At 51.6% G+C, this 18,250-nt stretch overlaps 1 protein-coding gene across 2 annotated transcripts; it reads left to right on the top strand.

Moving 5' to 3' along the window:
• Positions 1-5,983: 5,983 nt before the first annotated feature.
• DEDD (death effector domain containing) lies at positions 5,984-18,068 on the top strand. 2 transcript variants are annotated; one of them, XM_030301908.1, is made up of 6 exons: positions 5,984-6,085; positions 7,917-7,949; positions 14,781-15,169; positions 15,366-15,473; positions 15,896-16,042; positions 16,881-18,068. In XM_030301908.1, exons 3-6 carry the CDS (start codon positions 14,845-14,847, stop codon positions 17,255-17,257), a joined length of 957 nt encoding a protein of 318 aa, XP_030157768.1. In that variant the 5' UTR covers positions 5,984-6,085; positions 7,917-7,949; positions 14,781-14,844; the 3' UTR covers positions 17,258-18,068. The 2 variants fall into 2 exon arrangements, with proteins under 2 accessions (XP_030157768.1, XP_030157769.1); XM_030301909.2 differs by lacking the exon at positions 5,984-6,085 and adding an exon at positions 6,176-6,252.
• Positions 18,069-18,250: the final 182 nt, after the last annotated feature.

The raw sequence follows: 18,250 nt of genomic DNA on the forward strand, positions 1-18,250 counted from the left end.
TGGGTCATGGCCTGTAGGATACCCAGTGGCTTAGAAAAAGTCATCCACATGGGGGCAGCAGAGAGCACTGGTAAAGAACCCCAGGGATTTCTGAAACCTGCTGAAAATTCTAATCCATAAATACTGGGTAACATTGATAGCGCACTTACCATGGGCTGGGTCCTATGCTAACAGTTCATATATATTAACTTAATATAGTCACTAAAACAGTGACCTATGGGGTGGATGTTATATTTGCCCTTTTACAGAAGCTCAGAGAAGCAAAGGAACTTGCCCAAAGTCGTTATCAGTGAATCAGAGCAGGGGAACGAGCAAAGGGAACAGGTTAAGGAGATTTTTACACAGGTCACTAGGATTCATGACTGGTTGTGGTCCCATTCAGAAGCCAGGAGATACTGGAGTTCTAGCTAAGGGCTTATAGTTAGGTTTGAAGTTCAAATGAAACTAGGAGCTAACAAGATGTCTGGCTGAAAAAGAATAACATGAACAGATTGCAGTTAACAGACCCAAGAACTAGAGAGAACTGTCAGGTCCACAAGTCGCTGAAGGGCCAACATTCAAGAGTAAAGCCCAGGCAGGGGCACAGGAATCAGAGTGGTCCCGGAAGAGTCAAGAGGATTTTTTTTTTTTTTTTGTAATGTTTATTCATTTTTGAGAGAGAGACAGACAGAGACAGTGAGTGCATGCGCATTACGGGGCAGAGAGAGAGGGAGACACAGAATCGGAAGCAGGCTCCTGGCTCTGAGCTGTCAGCACAGAGCCCAGTGTTGGGCTCGATCCCATGAACCATGAGATCATGACCTAAGCTGAAGTCTGACGCTTAACTGAGTGAGCTGCGCAGGCGCCCCCGAGTTTTGTTTTGAAGTTTATTTTTTTTTTTTTTTTTCAACTTTTATTTATTTTTTTGGGACAGAGAGAGACAGAGCATGAACGGGGGAGGGGCAGAGAGAGAGGGAGACACAGAATCGGAAACAGGCTCCAGGCTCCGAGCCATCAGCCCAGAGCCTGACGCGGGGCTCGAACTCACGGACCGCGAGATCGTGACCTGGCTGAAGTCGGACGCTTAACCGACTGCGCCACCCAGGCGCCCCTGAAGTTTATTTATTTTGAGAGAGAGCACAGGCAGGGGAGGGACAGAGAGAGAGGGAGAGAGAGAATCCCAAAAAGGTTCCGCACTGTCAGCACAGGGCCCAAAGTGGGGCTCAGACTCAGGACTGTCCGAGTTCATAACCTGAGCTGAAACCAAGAGTCGGATGCTTAACTGACGAAGCCACCCAGGTGCCCCAGTTTCCCCAAATTTCTAGTGGAAGCAAGGAGGGGGTAGAAAGGGATCATAAGGCAAGAGACGAAGTTGTTGCTTTCACTGTAGAGATGACGGAGAGGTTAAGCCAAGGGGGAAATGGTTTAGCTATGGCTAACACAAAACCTTAATGTGTTCGAAACACTTTTTCAGGTGACAGGTGTGACAGTGCCCGTTTCCACACGGGTCTCTCTGCTTTAGCTCGTGTTTTTACAGTTCATCTCAGGAAATCTGCTCAGCTCTGATGTGGCCATTACGACCTCTTCAACACCTATTACATCTCAAGGCTTCATGTCGAGAGAGTGAACTTCCAAGGCTCCCCAAACAAAACATTCCTACAGATGCAGTCACCAATGGATTGACTAACTTAGGGACAGCCGGCCAGGCCCTGGGATTTGTAAAGCTCAGTTGTTAAGTTGAAGGGGAGCCCCAGCCCTCCCTTTCGTTGTCCATTCTGAGCTTAGAGGCACTGTGGTTTCTCCCCCGTAGGCTTCAATGGGCACACTGGACACCACACTATTGGAGAAGGCCGTCCTCGGCACGCCATTTCCTCTCTGATCCTCTCAATGCGGTTGCACTAAGTTTGGAGAGGACGGGTGGGCTCGTGGAGAGGCATTACTGCCATGACGTCCACATCACCAGCATGTCAAGCCACTTTCAGGATGTGGGTATGGAGAGAACGTGAGGTTAGTTTTAGTAGTAGACCTGTTTTTCTTTTGGGGGGGGACTTACGTATTTGGGGGCACACCCCCCCGACATCACAGCTACCTATGTCCTGATGAGTCTTCCTCGAGGGAAAGCGAGGGAGCAATCTATGAAGAAAATGAGGTGAGAGAGGAGTCTGTTTACAAAGGAGGAGTTCCCATGGGTTCAAGGGGGGAAATGAGTGGGGTTGAAATTTTTGGCTTTTTCTAAGGGAGACCTCTTCCCTTCGACCTTCTTTTTTTGATAATGTTTCTTTTATTTCTGAGAGAGACAGAGCACGAGGGGGAGAGGAAAAGAGAGAGAGGGAGACACAGGACTGAAGCAGGCTCCAGGCTCTGAACTGAGCCAAAGTCAGATGCTTAACCGACTGAGCCACCCAGGTACCCCTCTTCTTTTTATTTTATTTTATTTTCTATTTTATTTATTTATTTATTTATTTATTTATTTATTTATTTATTTATTTTTAGACACAGAGAGAGACAGCATGAGCAGGGGAGGGGCAGAGAGAGGGAGACACAGAATCCAAGGCAGGCTCCAGGCCTTGAGCTGTCAGCACAGAGCGCAACACGGGGCTTGAACTCACGGACCGCGAGATCGTGACCTGAGCTGAAGTCGGCGGCTTAACCGACTGAGCCATCCAGGCGCCCCCCTTTCAACCTTCTAAAGTAGAGGCTGTTCATCTTCAGAGGATTGTGCTTTCATCATCTTGCTAAAACCCGTTCCCCCTTGAAGCTTCAGCCCTACTGCTTTTTGAGGACCCCGAGCACCTATTCAGTAACCTCTGTCTGCCAATTCCCCTATCGTTCTGGGTGGTTTTAGGAAAATCCACGTGACCTCTAGTTAGTTCTTTTTCTTTTAATGAGTCGCCCCCGCCCCCCCCCCCCCGCCCCCCAGTTACTTCTTGACTTGCTCAACTCCAGTCTATACCCCTACTTTCCTTATCTTCACCATTTCGGCAACACAGGGGTTTCTTTCTTTCTTCCTTTTTTTAAAGAGAGAATCCACTTCCAATTTTTAAAAAAAAAATTTTTTTTTTCAACGTTTATTTATTTTTTGGGGGACAGAGAGAGACAGAGCATGAACGGGGGAGGGGCAGAGAGAGAGGGAGACACAGAATCGGAAACAGGCTCCAGGCTCCGAGCCATCAGCCCAGAGCCCGACGCGGGGCTCGAACTCCCGGACCGCGAGATCGTGACCTGGCTGGTCGGACGCTTAACCGACTGCGCCGCCCAGGCGCCCCTCCACTTCCAATTTTAAGTAACCCCGACACCCCATGTGGGCTTGAACTCACAACCCTGAGACTCTTGAGTCGCATGCTCTACCCACTGAGCCAGCCAGGTGCCCCAACACGGGTTTTTTCTGGAGGGCAGCTTCAGGGCCATGGCAAGGAACGGGAGAGGCAGCAATGCTGAGTGTGGAAACATGGGTGGTGTCAGAACCGGATTCTGAGATGGGGCTGGCAGCCATGATGCATAAGGGTGCAAAGCACGGGGATCAGATTCCACATATCTGGGGGAAGGTTCATGACCTGCACGTGACCTCTGTGCCAAGCTTCCAGAAAAAGTAGGCCTGGAACGAAAAGCACGTTTCCTGTTAGGTGCCTTCCTGAGGACATCTGACACTTTTAACGACTGTGATCCTCTTGAAACACTCACTCTCTTCCCTCCGGTTCTACAACAGTTATCACCCCATTTCTACTCTTTCTCATTGGCTGTTCCTCTTCAAAGATTCTCCGAGGGCTCTTTTTCTACTTGGACTTAAAAAAAAATTTCTTTTTTAATGTTTATTTTTGAGAGAGAGCAAGCAGAGAAGGGAGACAGAGAGAGAGAGACAGACAGAATCGGAAGCAGGCTCCAGGCTCTGAGCCGGCAGCACAGAGCCCCATGTGGGGCTCGAACCCACGAACCGTGAGATCATGACCTGAGCCGAAGTCAGACGCTCAACCGACTGAGTCCCCCAGGCGCCCCTCTACTTGTACCTTAAATGCTGGAATTCTCCCCAAAGCACTCTCCTTAGCCCTCTGCTGTTCTCTGGAGTTGACCCAAATCTACAGCTTCAACTGCCACTGAAATGTTCGTAATTCCGAATTTCTGACCTATATATCACTAAGTTTACAAAAAAAAGTAGTTTTCTGTAAAGACCACATATGTACATAGGAAAACAAATTCAAACAGTAAAGACGGATCTAAAATAAAAAGTATAAATTCCACCCTGCGCAGGCCCACACGCTTCATGGTCAATTTTTTAATGCCTGTGTAAATGTGCTGTGTGGATTCTTCTAGCATTGCTTTTTTTTTCCCCAGGTAGTAATTTCCATTTAATTTACTTCTACTATTAGATCTGTATATTCAATCGCCATTGGTAGCTCTGGCCATCCCACAGGCAGCGAAAACTCCTTCCCTTTCTTTGGAATTCAGCCTCGGGCTACACTCGACTGCCAGGCCCCCTTTTTTTACAGACGACACCTTGAGAAAACGGTCTACACTGTCCCTTTCCAGTCGCTCAATTCAACTTACTCTGGTTCCTATCCCACCGCATCTCTGGAACAAGGTGCTTCAAAATTACTAAAGGCAATTTTGCAATACCCACTGGGTCACATTTTAGTCCACGTTTACCTAATCTCTTATGTTTATCACTTTGACCAGGTTCCCTGATACTTCTCTCCTGGATTCCTTCTTCCCTTCGTCTGCCCCTTCTCAACGCCCCCCTTTCCTGTTCTCTTCCCTCATCTCATTTTTCAGACGCAGACATCCCTCTCCAGGCCGTCTTATCCACTTCCCCGGCTTCAACAACTATCGACCTTCACACGCTCGCTCGCGCGCACGCACACCTCACACTTTTCCGTCGGGCTTCCAATCCACGTTACCGAATATTCAGTGGTCTGATAGGCATCCCACAGGCACCGAAAACTCATTCTCTCCCCCAAAACAAAACAGAAAATGGCATCACTTTCCCCCAGTTGTCCAAGTCAGAGCACTGGGAAATAACCTCGGCCTCTTCCCCATCCCCGATCTAGTTTTCTCCGCCTGCAGTCGCCCTTCTCTAGGGCGGATCACCCCCGTCTCCTGCCTGGGTAAAAAACTCCCCAAGTGGTCTCCTTGCCTCTAACTTCGTTCCCTCCTATCCATTCTCCCTACTGCGACCAGCGATCTTTAAAAAATGCAAACACAATTGTTCCCTTCTCGGCCAAGGCTCTTCGAATAAAATCACGGCCCTTCGGATAAAATCAACTAATTTACAAGGCCTTGCGCAATCGGCCCCTCCCATTCTCACAGGCCTCCTCTGTTACCTCTCCTTTAACCCACAGGCTGCTGACAGCTCCAGAACGTATCCGGCCCACCCCCCCCCCCCCAGCCCCAATTCCCACCAGTCCAAGGTTCGGCTCTGGCGACACTTCCTTCAGGAAGCGGGCGCTTAAAAGGCAAATGCTCAAAGAATGAAATCCGAGGGGGCATCCGAGCAGCGCTCTGGGCTCCGGACTAAGGTTTACGGAAAGTCCGGATTTACCGGAAGTTCAGGGCAAAGGTCAAATCCCGATCGTGAACCTTTCCCGAAGTTCGCGGGGCAGTCCGACCCTTGCTAGATTCCGCCCTTATGAGTCATGGCTGCTAGTCCCAGTCTTTCGATGGGTCTTGAAGTCGACGCCGGCCGGCTCCGGCGCCGCCAACGTCCTCACACTCGAGGACGCAACCCGCACTCCCTCCTCGTGACGGCCCTGAAGCCGCCGTCGGGAAGAACTTGCGTTGCCCGCTTGCCCCAAAGCAAGATGGCTGCCAGTCTCTAGTCTCTCGACCCAAAGTGAAGCTATCCACGCCCCGGTTAATGCCGCTGCCAGGCTGCCCACACCTAGCATGGCCACCCCGGCTCATGCCTCACTATGGTCTCGAAGCCGCCGCTAACCGGCCAGGTTCCGGGAGGCGCTGCTCCGGACGCGGCCGCCCACCTCCCCCCCCCCGCCGCCTCCCCCGCGCCCGCGGCGGCGGCGGCGGCGGCGGCCGGAGCCCGGATGCGGCGGCGTGCGACGGCACGGGAGGGCGGCGCGGATGGATCCAACATGGCGGCGCCGAGCCTGAGCCGAGAGTGAGGCGGCGGGGCGGCGGGGCGGCGGGGTGGGGAGGGGGAGGCGAGCGGGACGGGGCGGGGCCGGGCGGGGCCGCGGAGGGCTAGGGGAAGGAAAGTGGAGGGGGAGGCGGTGGCGACGTCCAGCCCGAGAACCTCGAGAGAGGGAGGTGACGGGACGCTGCGAGGTGGGGGAGGGGAGCGGCCGAGGGGGCGTGCGGGGGAGGTGGCAACTGTGGGAGAGAGCAGGGGCGAGGCGGGGGATTGGGCGCGGGGAGGGGCGTAAACAAGGGCCGGGCCGGGCCCGGCCGGGGGTGCTGGCGCGGCCGAGGTGGGAGTGAGGCTGCGATCCCGCCGGATTGAGGGCGGTGGGCGCGGGAGGGAGCGGCCGAGGGTGCGGAGGGGAAGAGGCTGGTGGCATGTGGTGGGAGGGACTGGACTCTGGAGAGCGGTCTCGGGAGGGGGTGGGAGAGGGTGAGGAGGGGACTTCAGACGTGTGGGGGGGCGGTTTTGAAAGTGTGAAATTGGAGGTGGGAGGGGGAAGGGCCTAGGGGAGCTTTTGGGTGGAAAAGGAGAGCACGGAGATTGGGGGGAATGGAGAGCGTGGCGGTGTGACGAGGTAATGGGGAAAGTGAGAGACTAAGAGGAAAGTTTGGGAGGAAGGGGAATGGGCTGGGAGATAGGACAGTGGAGCTGCACGGGGGGGATAGAGGTTGGGGGTTTCCCTTTCCCCGTGGAAAGGAAGAGAGAGCAGAGTTAAGCAGCCTCAGTTGCAACCAATTCTAATTGCCAGGCCTTTAGCTTTTAATAGGGTGGGAAGGGCAGAAGGGAATGGTTTGGAGAAATGGGGAATTGGGAGAATTAGGGAATTTGGAGAACGGATGAGGGTTCAAGTGGATTTGCTTTCCAGAGGCTCCCTGACTTACTGCTCCCTTGTTTTTCCTGGTTAGGGAGAGAAGGGAGAACGGGGAAGCCGGTGTCACCGCCACCGAAGTGTAGAAGGAGTAAAGGACTTTTCTAGTTTCTAGCAATTAGCAGTGTAAGAATGGGGAAACAGCCATGCTGGGTTGGAGCCCTACACGCCAGGGTGGAGGCTCTGGAAGTCTGAGAAAGGGAACAGAAAACAGGATGGCATCTGGGCAGCCTGGATAATTAAATGATTGCTTTAGTTTCCAGACTTTTTCTTTTCTTTTCTTTTTCTTTTTTTTTTTTCTTCTGTTTAAGTGCTAAGAGGGAGGGGTCAGCGTTCACATATAGGAAAGGTTCCCTGGTGAAATGTAGATGTATCAGGGAGCCGGGCCTCAGTGGATATTTTGTTTTCACTGTGTGCAGAGGGAAAGGGTGAAGACAGAATTTGGAGGCTAGCTCTGCTCTGATCAGCGAAGGGATAGAAAGTGCCTTCTTTGGCTGTAATCATTTCCCTGTCTCCAGTTCTCCCTAAAGTTGAAAGTCAGTGTTAAAATGTAACAAAAATGTAACGAAATACGTGGGTCTCATAAGGCATTGAGGAGTCCGGTGAGAAGGTATCAGAGGATGATTGGTTTTCCCGCAAGTTGTTGAATTTGGGACCTTTCTTGCCATGAGCCACCCAGGCTGGAAATTCTGGGAGTTGGTATTGTTTCGTGAATTGGCCAGTAGAGCGTTAGGGAGGCCTGGGGACTTGGTTGGGAGTGAGTTCTCCCCTTTAGCTCACAGTGGATCATTTTAATCGAAATGGCTTTAGGTGTGTCTGTGTATTTTTGGAACTGGGACTAATTCTTTGGGCCTTTGATGTTTCAAAATCAGGCTTGAAAATTGACTCTTTCCCCCTCATTTGTTTTTGTTTTGCTGCTGGCTTCCAACCTTGTGCTAGGAAGAGACCTGGGAAATTAAGTTTCTTGCAAAGGTAAGTCTGGAACTTTTTATGTTGTTGTTGTTGTTGTTGTTGTTGTTGTTGTTGTTGTTGTTTTGAACAATGGAAGGGGATGGGAATGGCAAGAGAAATGCATTGGGGTTGAGCCCAGTAAGGGGTTCGAGGCCGGGGAACGTGTGTTTTCACCTACCCAGCTGAGTGCATAAGACCTGTTGCAGTCACTGTGTCTCTGGGTAACTGGAAATCGGTAGGAGGAAAAGGAGAGCAGAAATCAGGTGTTTGGGGGCAAGCCCCCAGCTTCGGTTTGTCATTATCTAGTCTTCTTGGTGAGCTCTGAGAGACACATTTTTTTTTTTTTAACATACGGAACTAGTACTGTAGTACGGTGTCTCTGAATGTTACTCTTGGAGGGCTGCTGAGGCACCTCACCTTTGTCTTTTCGTTGTTCAGGGTTCCTGGAATCTTCCTTTTGAAAACATACTGTGTAATTCTGACTTCCAGATATTTGCTTACATTTTCCCTATCCCACCAGCAGGAAAGCTCTTTCTGCACTCTTCAGGCTTCTCCATGCTGTTTTCATTCCCACTTTCAAGACCTCACTCTTTTAAAATTTTTTTTTTTTTTTCAACGTTTATTTATTTTTGGGACAGAGAGAGACAGAGCATAAACGGGGGAGGGGCAGAGAGAGAGGGAAACACAGAATCGGAAACAGGCTCCAGGCTCCGAGCCATCAGCCCAGAGCCCGACGCGGGGCTCGAACTCACGGACCGCGAGATCGTGACCTGGCTGAAGTCGGACGCTTAACCGACTGCGCCACCCAGGCGCCCCAAGACCTCACTCTTTTAGTTCTTCCACATGACTTTCGTCCCTCAGGGCTTCGGCGAGAGTCAAATACCTCTAGCTCTACGAAAATACAGATGTCATCCTTGTTGCGACGATACCAGAGTTGCGTCTTCCTTTCAAGAGATCGTTCTTTTTTGTTTCCTCCACATGACTGTCCTCTAAGGGCTTCTGAGAGAGCCAAGTACCTCAAAAAATACGGATGTCATTCCTGGTTGGGATGAGACTAGAGTTTGCCTGGAAGTGGAAACCAGATAGACAATTCTGTAGGTATATAGGCACGGCCTGTTGGCCCTGGGCTGGCTTGGGCCTCCCTAAAGAAAACAAACTAGCAAAAAACTACGGCTCCAGGAAATGCGGCAGTTCCTCGGAATAAAGAATTATTCTTGGGGCGCTGTAGCGGGGGGACCCCTGTTAGGTTCTCAAGTGGACTCAAAGCCGCCCGCGGGATCGGGACTCTCGTGGAGCGGAGCGTTTGGTCTGTTTCTTGTTATCTGGCAATATTTCAGATACCAGGACTCAGAAGGTCTCTTAATTCTGCTGTTTAGAGGGGCTACGTTCTCCTCACGACTCTGATATCTCTAGGATCTCTGTATAATTTAAGCTGTGTTCCCAAGCTTCACTGCCACAGAAAGCCGAGGATATTTTGGTTTAAGAGGAAGTTGGCCATGTTCTTTGAGCACTGAAGTTAGGTCGATTCTTGGAACCCCATCTGGATTGCTAACTGAGTGAACTCACCATCCCAGATGATAATTAAGTGGGGGGGGGGGGTGCTGCGTATTAGCTTGCCCGTCAGCCTCCTGACAGTTCTCTCAAGGACACGGCCTTGGGAAACTCTAGCCTCTTCTACGTTTTGCTTCATAGAATAAGCAGGAGGTCTGATCAGCAGTCAAATAAGGAGGGGTCTGCAACTCTAGGTTCAGGACTTGAAAGGTGGCTGTGAGGCCTAAGGGCAGGATCCTTTTTGTTTGTCTTGCAGAGGATGGCATTTCTCTTCTCTTCACAGACGTCCAGGTTGAACTGGGTCACGTTCGACCTCCTGGGATGGGGCCGAAGAGAGTGTAGGCACCGCTCACCTGAATGGCAGCCGCAGGTGCTAGAGAAGCCAGGGTTGGAGTGGGTGGGACTCCTTCGGGTTCGTTGGACTTAGGAGTTTATAGTCTGTGTCTGACCGGCTTTGCTTTTCTTCTGAAATACTGCTCGATGGGTTTGGGTCAGAGGGACCCAATGGCTTCCGTCTCTAGATCTGGGGGGGAAGGTGACATACTGTCTCTCTTCTTTGGCCCCTTTGTGTCATGGTCCATCGAGAACAGGGTTTCTCATCCTCAGCATTATTGACATTTGGGGCTGGATAATTCTTTGTTGTGGGGGCTCTTCTGGGCATTCTAAGATGTCTAGAGACATCCGTGGCCTCTACTCACTGCATGCCACTGGCACAGTCCTTTACCCCTTCCAGTCATAACAGTCTGAAATGTCTCCAGACATCGCCAGATGTCCGGGGGGGGGGGGGGGCGGACAGCGTCCTCCGTGGTTGAGAACCACTGACCTAGAAGCGCTGATAATTCCTGGCACTTTGAATGATCCAGCCTGGGGTCTAGGACTTAAGGTGGCTGTTTCTTCCCTCCTATCTAGGGAGTTAACCCTCAGAGGACTGAGGTCTATTACAGAATTGCATCCATTGATATATAATAATTAGGACCATAATGCTTTCCTGCATTTTGCCTCATTTTCCAGGGGCGAGGTATGTAGGGACCATATTTCTTCATTTCCGGGGACTTAAAGTCAGAACACTTTGAATTAGGGAGCTCTCTAGCAACCTGCTCTTAGGATTGGTTGAATGTGAAACCTGCCCATCTGCTTTTTCTGAGATCCTCATAATCAGCAGCTGGCCAAGAGGAACAGGTGGGACAGGGAACAGGGAGACGCCTAAGGAGGCTCGGTTTTCTCATGTTGCCTGCTATGAGCAAGGAGTTACTTTCCTTCAGCACCCCCCCCCACCCCGCCCCCATTTGTACCCAGTAAGTACAACAGGTGAGAGGAAGATACAGAGAAAACTACCCTGTAGTTGGGTAGCTGTTTTCCCAGCTGTTCCCATGCTCAGCAGGCGAGTGGGGGGTGGGGGGCATCTGGGCTCTCCTAAGGAGCTGTGAGCCATATTTCTTGTCCGTATATCAAACCCATGTCTGGGGGCTAAGTGAGTGCGGGATGGAGCTCCCCTTTTCTTATGGGTATGAGTCTCTGCTTCCCTTTTAGGTTCTTGAGGAAGGGAGGATTGGGTTCACTTGCTCTGCAGTTTTCTAAGGCCCCATCAACTTGGCTCTTTGGAAGTGGCTTATTTTATTCTCTCTCTCTTTTAAACTTTATTTATTTTGCAAGAGAGAGAGTACACACACACACACACACTGTGAGCAGGGGAGAGGCAGAGAGAATCCCAAGCAGGTTCCATCCTGTCAGCACAGACCCTGACCCGGGGCTTGATCAAACCGTGGGATCATGACCTGACCTGAAATCCAGAGTCGGACGGTCACTTAACCGACTGAGCCACCCTGGCGCGCCTTATTCTCTTTTGTAACTTAGCCTCAGTGTCTCGGTGTATAAAACGGGACCACCAACCTTCTTGCTTAGTAGGGTGCCGTGGTATGGGTGGTTCCACACAGTGTAGGGGAGGCTACGGCTAGCTAGAGTGTATGCGTGGTAACCAGGCTGTGTGTATCTGTTTTTGTTTTTTTTTTAATTTTTAAATTTATTTTTGAGAGAGAGAGAGACACAGAGTGCGAGTGGGGGAGAGGTGGAGAGAGAAGGAGACACAGAATCCGAAGCAGGCTCCAGGCTCCGAGCTGTCAGCACAGAGCCCGACGTGGGGCTCGACCCCACGAACTGCAAGCTCTTGACCTGAACTGAAGTCAGATGCTCAACCGACTGAGCCACCCAGGCGCCCCTGTGTGGGTTTGTTTCTTAATTGATGCTGCTTTTGATGATCTCTTGGAGACTAAGCTCGGTTCAGTAGGTTGTGAGTACTGTGTACCAACCTCTATGCATTGCTAGGCACTGAGAATATAAAGGTGAATGTGACTTAGTCCATGTCCACGAGTTGCTTAAGATGGGCTGGGGTGATAAATACACAAATGGGGTTTAAAAGAAATACACATGATGTTCCATAGGAGCACAGAAGAGGATTACGTATCCCAGCATGGAGGTGTGGAGAATGAATTTGAAGATGGTATCTGAGCTGACTCGTAAAGGACGAGTAGGAGTTAGCCATGTGGAAAAGAGGAGTGGTATAGGGGGGTAGGGTACAGAGAAGGGAGAGGGGCACTCAGGCAATGGCAGTAGCCTGAAGAAAGGGACAGAGAAATGAACTGCCTGCTGTATGTGAGTTATAAACAAACTGATAATGGTAGAGAATCAAAAGTGGGTTATGAGGTTGAAAAGGTAGGCAGGGCCTGATCTCAGGCGGCTTGGTGTGTGGTGTGAGGAGTCTGGAGTGTTCTAGGTAAGGAGGGGGCTGTAGATAGGTCTTAAGCAGAAAAGTGATGTGGTCAGTTGTGCATTTTATTTTTAAAAATGTGGGTTTTTTTAATGTTTTTATTTATTTTTGAGACAGAGCGTGAGCAGAGGAGGGGCAGAGAGAGAGGGAGACACAATCTGAAGCAGGCTCCAGGCTCTGAGCTGTCAGCACAGAGCCTGATGCAGGGCTCGAACTCACGGACTGTGAGATCATGACCTGAGCTGAAGTTGGATGCTTAACCGACTGAGCCACCCAGGCGCCCCCAAAAAATGTTTTTTTCAATGTTTATGTTTGAGAGAGAGAGAGAGAGAGAGACAGAGCATGAGTGGGAGAGAGGCAGAGAGAAACAGAGACACAGAATCCAAAGCAGGTTCCAGGCTCTGAGCTGTCCGCATGAGCCTGACACAGGGCTCAAACTCACAGACTGCAAGATCATGACCTGAGCTGAAGTCGGACGCTTAACCAACTGAGCCACCCAGGCACTCCTCAGTTGTGCGTTTTAGGTAGCGAATTCAGCCGGATATGAGGGATGGACTTAGGTGGGTTAAGACTGGTGGGCAGGGGAGCCTTCGAGAGGCTGTTGCCATAGTCCAAGTGAGGGATCATCAGGACCTGAAGCAGGGCAGTGGCGGTGGAGGTGATTGGAGACATATTTAGAAGTGGCTTCAGTAGGAATATATAATGGATCAGGTGATTGGAGCTGTGGTTTGGTGGAACGGTATTGGGCAGCACGTGTATGTGACAAGTGTGGATGTGGAAGCCTGTGGACTTCAGGCTTGGTCACAGGTCATTGACATTACCCAGCTTGATGCTGAAACTTGGTGAACCAAACGCTGAATTATGGGGGCGCCTGGGGGACCCAGTCGGGTGAGCGTCTGACTCGATTTTGGCTCAGGTCACGATCACGACTGTGAGATTAAACCCCGCGTCAGGCTCTTTGCTGAGCGTGGAGCCTGCTTGGGATTCTCTGTCTCCCTCGCTGCCCCTCTCCTCGTTCTCTCTCTCTCGTGCTCTCTCTCTTCCAAAATAAATAAATATTAAAAAAAAAAAACCACAATGCCAAATTATAGAACGAGTGTCGGCTGCTGTGGGTCATTGTGAGGGGGTGGGGAAATGACAACTACGAGGAAGGAGTAGAAGGGGCATATATCCAAATGGTGCGTGAACATCATTGGTGAGTTCACCTGGCACAGGAGGGTCACGAGCGTGCTCAACGTAGTAACGTTCGTTGATGTAAATCCATGAGTTTGGGTGAACATTATTGGTTAGCCTCCTGTGCAGTTAGGCTTTTGAACTTGGTTGGATTGCAGGAAGTATGAGGATAAGGTTGGGGGAGGGGGTGGCTGTGGGCTGTAGAGGTCAGGGGTGCTTATCTCTTTGAAATCTCTTTCACAATCATTGCCCCAGCAGTTTCACATGTATTTTCTTTTTTTTTTTTTTTTATTTATTTTTTTTTTTTTTTTAAATTTTTTTTTTCAACGTTTTTTTTTTATTTATTTTTGGGACAGAGCGAGACAGAGCATGAACGGGGGAGGGGCAGAGAGAGAGGGAGACACAGAATCGGAAACAGGCTCCAGGCTCTGAGCCATCAGCCCAGAGCCTGACGCGGGGCTCGAACTCCCGGACCGCGAGATCGTGACCTGGCTGATGTCGGACGCTTAACCGACTGCGCCACCCAGGCGCCCCTCACATGTATTTTCTAATTGGATTCTTAACAAGTCTGAGGAGTAGCTTCTTTCCTTCATGTTTTGTAGATGGGGGACAGCGCGACTTTGAAGTGAGGTGACGTGCCTGAAGTCACACAGCTACACAGCTAGCTTGTTAATGATACAGGCAGAATGAAAACTAGGTCTTATCTAAAGATTCTCAGTTTCCCTACTGTCCGTCTGTAGGTTTGTCTCCTGCAGCTTCCATATTAGTTAAGGGCGAATTCTTGGGGCGCCTGGGTGGCTCAGTGGGTTAAGCATCTGACTTCAGCTCTGGTCACGATCTCACAGTTTGTGAGTTCGAGCCCCGCGTCGGGCTCTGTGCTGACAGCTCAGAGCCTGGAGCCTGATTCTGCGTCTCCCTCTCTCTCTGACCCTCCTTGGCTCACACTCTGTCTCTCTCTCTCTCAAAAATAAATAAACATTAAAAAAAGAAAGTGAATTCTTTACTTTTCTCGGGATTGCCTATCTTTAAGAGGTGAGATGGTTGGGGGTAGGAGGGAGAGCACAAAGGGACCAAAAGCAGTATTTGGGGGGCAGGGGAAGAATCGGGGTAACCTCTAACAGCAATTCCTACTGAGTCTGCAGCCTGAAGTTGCATATAACACTCTCAGGGAATGCGACCCTGTCTCTTTACCGTTGGATGTGGAGAGCTCTGGGCTTTATTTTGCAATAATCACTTTTTAAAACGTGATAAACCCTCAGTGTTGCCGTGCGCCAGGCACGGCGTTAGGCACTGGGGGTTCGGGAGCGAACAAGACCAGTTCTTCCACCGGGTGGCTCACAGGCTCTGTTTCCTCGTCCCTGCAGTGTAGCGGGGCCCGCGGCCGCCGAGCGGGGACTCTGGACCGCGCCGCGCACCTGAGCCCCCGGCATGGCGGGCCTGAAGCGGCGGGCCGGCCAGGTGTGGCCCGAAGAACGCGGCGAGCAGGAGCACGGGCTCTATAGCCTGCACCGCATGTTTGACATCGTGGGCGCCCACCTGACACACAGGGACGTGCGCGTCCTTTCCTTCCTCTTTGTCGATGTCATCGATGACCACGAGCGTGGCCTCATCCGAAACGGACGTGACTTCTTGCTGGCGTTGGAGCGCCAGGGCCGCTGTGACGAGAGTAACTTCCGCCAGGTGCTGCAGCTGCTGCGTATCATCACTCGCCACGACCTGCTGCCCTACGTCACCCTCAAGAGGAGACGGGCCGGTGAGGGTGCACGAGGGGCCAGACCGCAGGGCCCGGGGACCAGTCGTGGGAGGCCTGGAGCCGGCAGCACAGGAGCCCGGGTGGGAGGAGGCGATGACCCTGGGGGCTACCTAGGAGGAGTTAGGAGGCCCGTGGGAGGGTTGGACCGGGGGCGGGGGGTGCATCTTTTCCTGAAGGACCCCCTCCCCTCCTATAGTGTGCCCCGATCTTGTAGACAAGTATCTGGAGGAGACGTCAATTCGCTACGTGACCCCCAGAGCCCTCAGCGATCCAGAACCGAGGCCTCCCCAATCCCCTAAAACAGGTAAGAAGATAGGAACTCCTCTGAATTTTCCTGGCTGGCTCGGTCAGCGGAGCATGCACTCTTGACCTTGGGGTTGTGAGGTCAAGTCCCATTTTGGGAATAGCGCTCACTTTAAAAAAAAAAAAAAAGACCCTAAGGACTCGTCATTTTTCCAGCCTCGCCAGCCTGCATGAAAGGGCACTGGGTCTCTCTCGCCCCCGCTCCCCCCAGCATCTAGCCCTATAAAAATTAGGTGAGGTGTTAATGCTTCACCTGCGTCCTGTGATTGTCCCCACATCGTGCGTCCTCTTTTCAGATCCCCTTTTCAGGTCCCGTAGGCTTTTAGTGCTCAGTCTTAAGTGATTCCTTCCTCATTCCAAGAGATCGGTTTGTATTTCTACTTTTCCCCTACTATGTTTTTTCCCCTTTTCCCCTCTGGCCAGTGCCTCCCCATTATCCTGTGGTGTGCTGCCCCACTTCGGGCCCTCAGATGTGTAGCAAGCGGCCAGCTCGAGGGAGAGCCACACTCGGGAGCCAGCGAAAACGCCGGAAGTCAGTAACACCAGATCCCAAGGAAAAGCAGACATGTGGTGAGGACGTTTAAGGGTTCTGGAGGTGGAGCAGATGGGAAGGGGAAATACAGAGAAGTGCTGAGACCCCGGGCAGTTTCTGCTGTTTAGTGCCAGGCTCGCATTGAATGGGTGAATGATTTAGTGGGATTGAACGGCCTCATCTGTGGGGAGAGAATTCCTCTGTCTTTGTGGCAGAGTCCAATTCACGTCTTTCTAGTTAATACGAGATCAAAGGGATGCTGTTACAACATCCTTATTGTAGGATGGACCAAGTTTTGATCGAATACTAAAATGAACTCGTGTGCCTGGGGGCGCCTGGGTGGCTTAGTCGGTTAAGCCTTGGACTTCGGCTCAGGTCATGATCTCAAGGTTCATGGGTTTGAGCCCCGGCGTCGGGCTCTGTGCTGACAGCTTAGAGCCTGGAGCCTGCTTTGAGCTGTGTGTGTGTGTGTGTGTGTGTGTGTGTGTGTGTGTGTGTGTCTGTCTGTCTCTCTGCCCCTCCCCCACTCATGCTCTTTCTCTCTCAAAAATAAATAAAGCATTTAAAAAATATATTAAAAACAAAATGAAAACAATTAAATGAACTTGTGCCTGTTAGGAACATACTGCCTAGAAGCAGGGTGCTCCTTGTGAGGGATGGCAGTGATCTGGCCTGGGCCTGGCCCGTTTAAAGGAAACTCGTGTGTTCAGGCGAGGATTTCAGAGGTGCTTGGAAAAGAACTGGTCCCGGGGGAGAGGTAGGAAAGCTGTCAGGTGACGCTCCCAGCTCTGCTCCTCCGCTGGTCTTCCAGCCTCCCGCGCCCGCTTGTCCGCGCCCCCTCGGCAACCGCTTGTGCGTGTCTTCTCTTGCCCACAGACATCAGACTGCGGGTTCGGGCCGAATACTGCCAGCACGAGACCGCTCTGCAAGGCAACGTGTTCTCGAACAAGCAGGACCCACTGGAGCGGCAGTTTGAGCGCTTCAACCAGGCCAACACCATCCTCAAGTCCCGGGACCTGGGCTCCATCATCTGTGACATCAAGTTCTCCGAGCTCACCTACCTCGACGCCTTCTGGCGCGACTACATCAACGGCTCGCTACTAGAGGCGCTCAAAGGTGTCTTTATCACAGACTCCCTCAAGCAGGCTGTGGGCCACGAAGCCATCAAGCTGCTGGTGAATGTGGACGAGGAGGACTACGAGCTGGGCCGGCAGAAACTCCTGAGGAACTTGATGCTGCAGGCACTGCCCTGACCTTTCCCCTCTCACCTCTCGGGGGAATGCTCCCCCCGCCCACCTCTGGAGCTCACATACTGTTCTGGGGTTTGTTCTCTACCCTTCCGACCAATCACACCCCTGCCTTTTTTTTTTTTTTTTTTTTAAAGGAAAAGACAAAGGAAAATGGAAGCGGTGTTCCCCACCCCTCCCTGCACCCACGTGCCTGGGCCTCCCCTCTGTTTCCCTTTCCCACGTCCCCTCCTCCTGATGTGCGTCTACAGCCACCTTGCCACTGAGCCGTAAGACAAACGTAGAGGGAGAAGCAAAGTCTATAGAACATAGTCTTTGTAGGGGATCGAAGTGAACACTGCTTCCGGGTGCATTGCGGGGTCATCAGTACTTCTGGCTTTCTGAGGGCTCTTAAATTTTGTCTGCAAAAACCAAAGGGCTGAGTGAGGGAGCTGTGTGGAAGGTGGGACTCTGAAGCGTATTTTGGAAACTAATCACCACCCTCTCCCAAATTATAGAATTTTTAAAAAACAAAGAAGCTGTGGCCCTTTCCACTCTCTGCCGGCCTCTGGTGCTGCTCCTCTCTGCCTCGTTTTCCTCCATTCCATGGCTTGAAACCTCTGCCTGGTGTGGCGCCTTCCTTTTCCCCCTTTGGTCAAACCCTCCGAAAGGGAGTCTGAGGTAAGAGGACTAGGCCAGCCTAGTTCCCTGCTCCCGCACAGGGCGGATGGCAAAGGGGTTGCTGATAAAAATACACTCCCCCTGGAAAGGGGAAGGGGGAGTGTGAGACTTCCCTTCCATGTTCAAGTGAAAATAAATCATGTACCCTGCAGCCCTTTCCCCTTTGCTTTCTTCTGGCTTGGGCGAAGGGCAGTCTAGGTGAAAGCGAAGTCATTCAGTACCCACCCGTCTCTCCTTTTTCCTCCCCCACTCTCTACCCCACTCCCACGCTCAAGCTTGGGAGCGTGGGGCCGGGACATGCACTGAGTGTCGCACTTTGATCGGGGCAGGGAGGCTTGT

Source organism: Lynx canadensis, chromosome F1 (genome assembly GCF_007474595.2).
Source record: "Lynx canadensis isolate LIC74 chromosome F1, mLynCan4.pri.v2, whole genome shotgun sequence".
Classification (NCBI taxonomy): Eukaryota; Metazoa; Chordata; class Mammalia; order Carnivora; family Felidae; genus Lynx; species Lynx canadensis.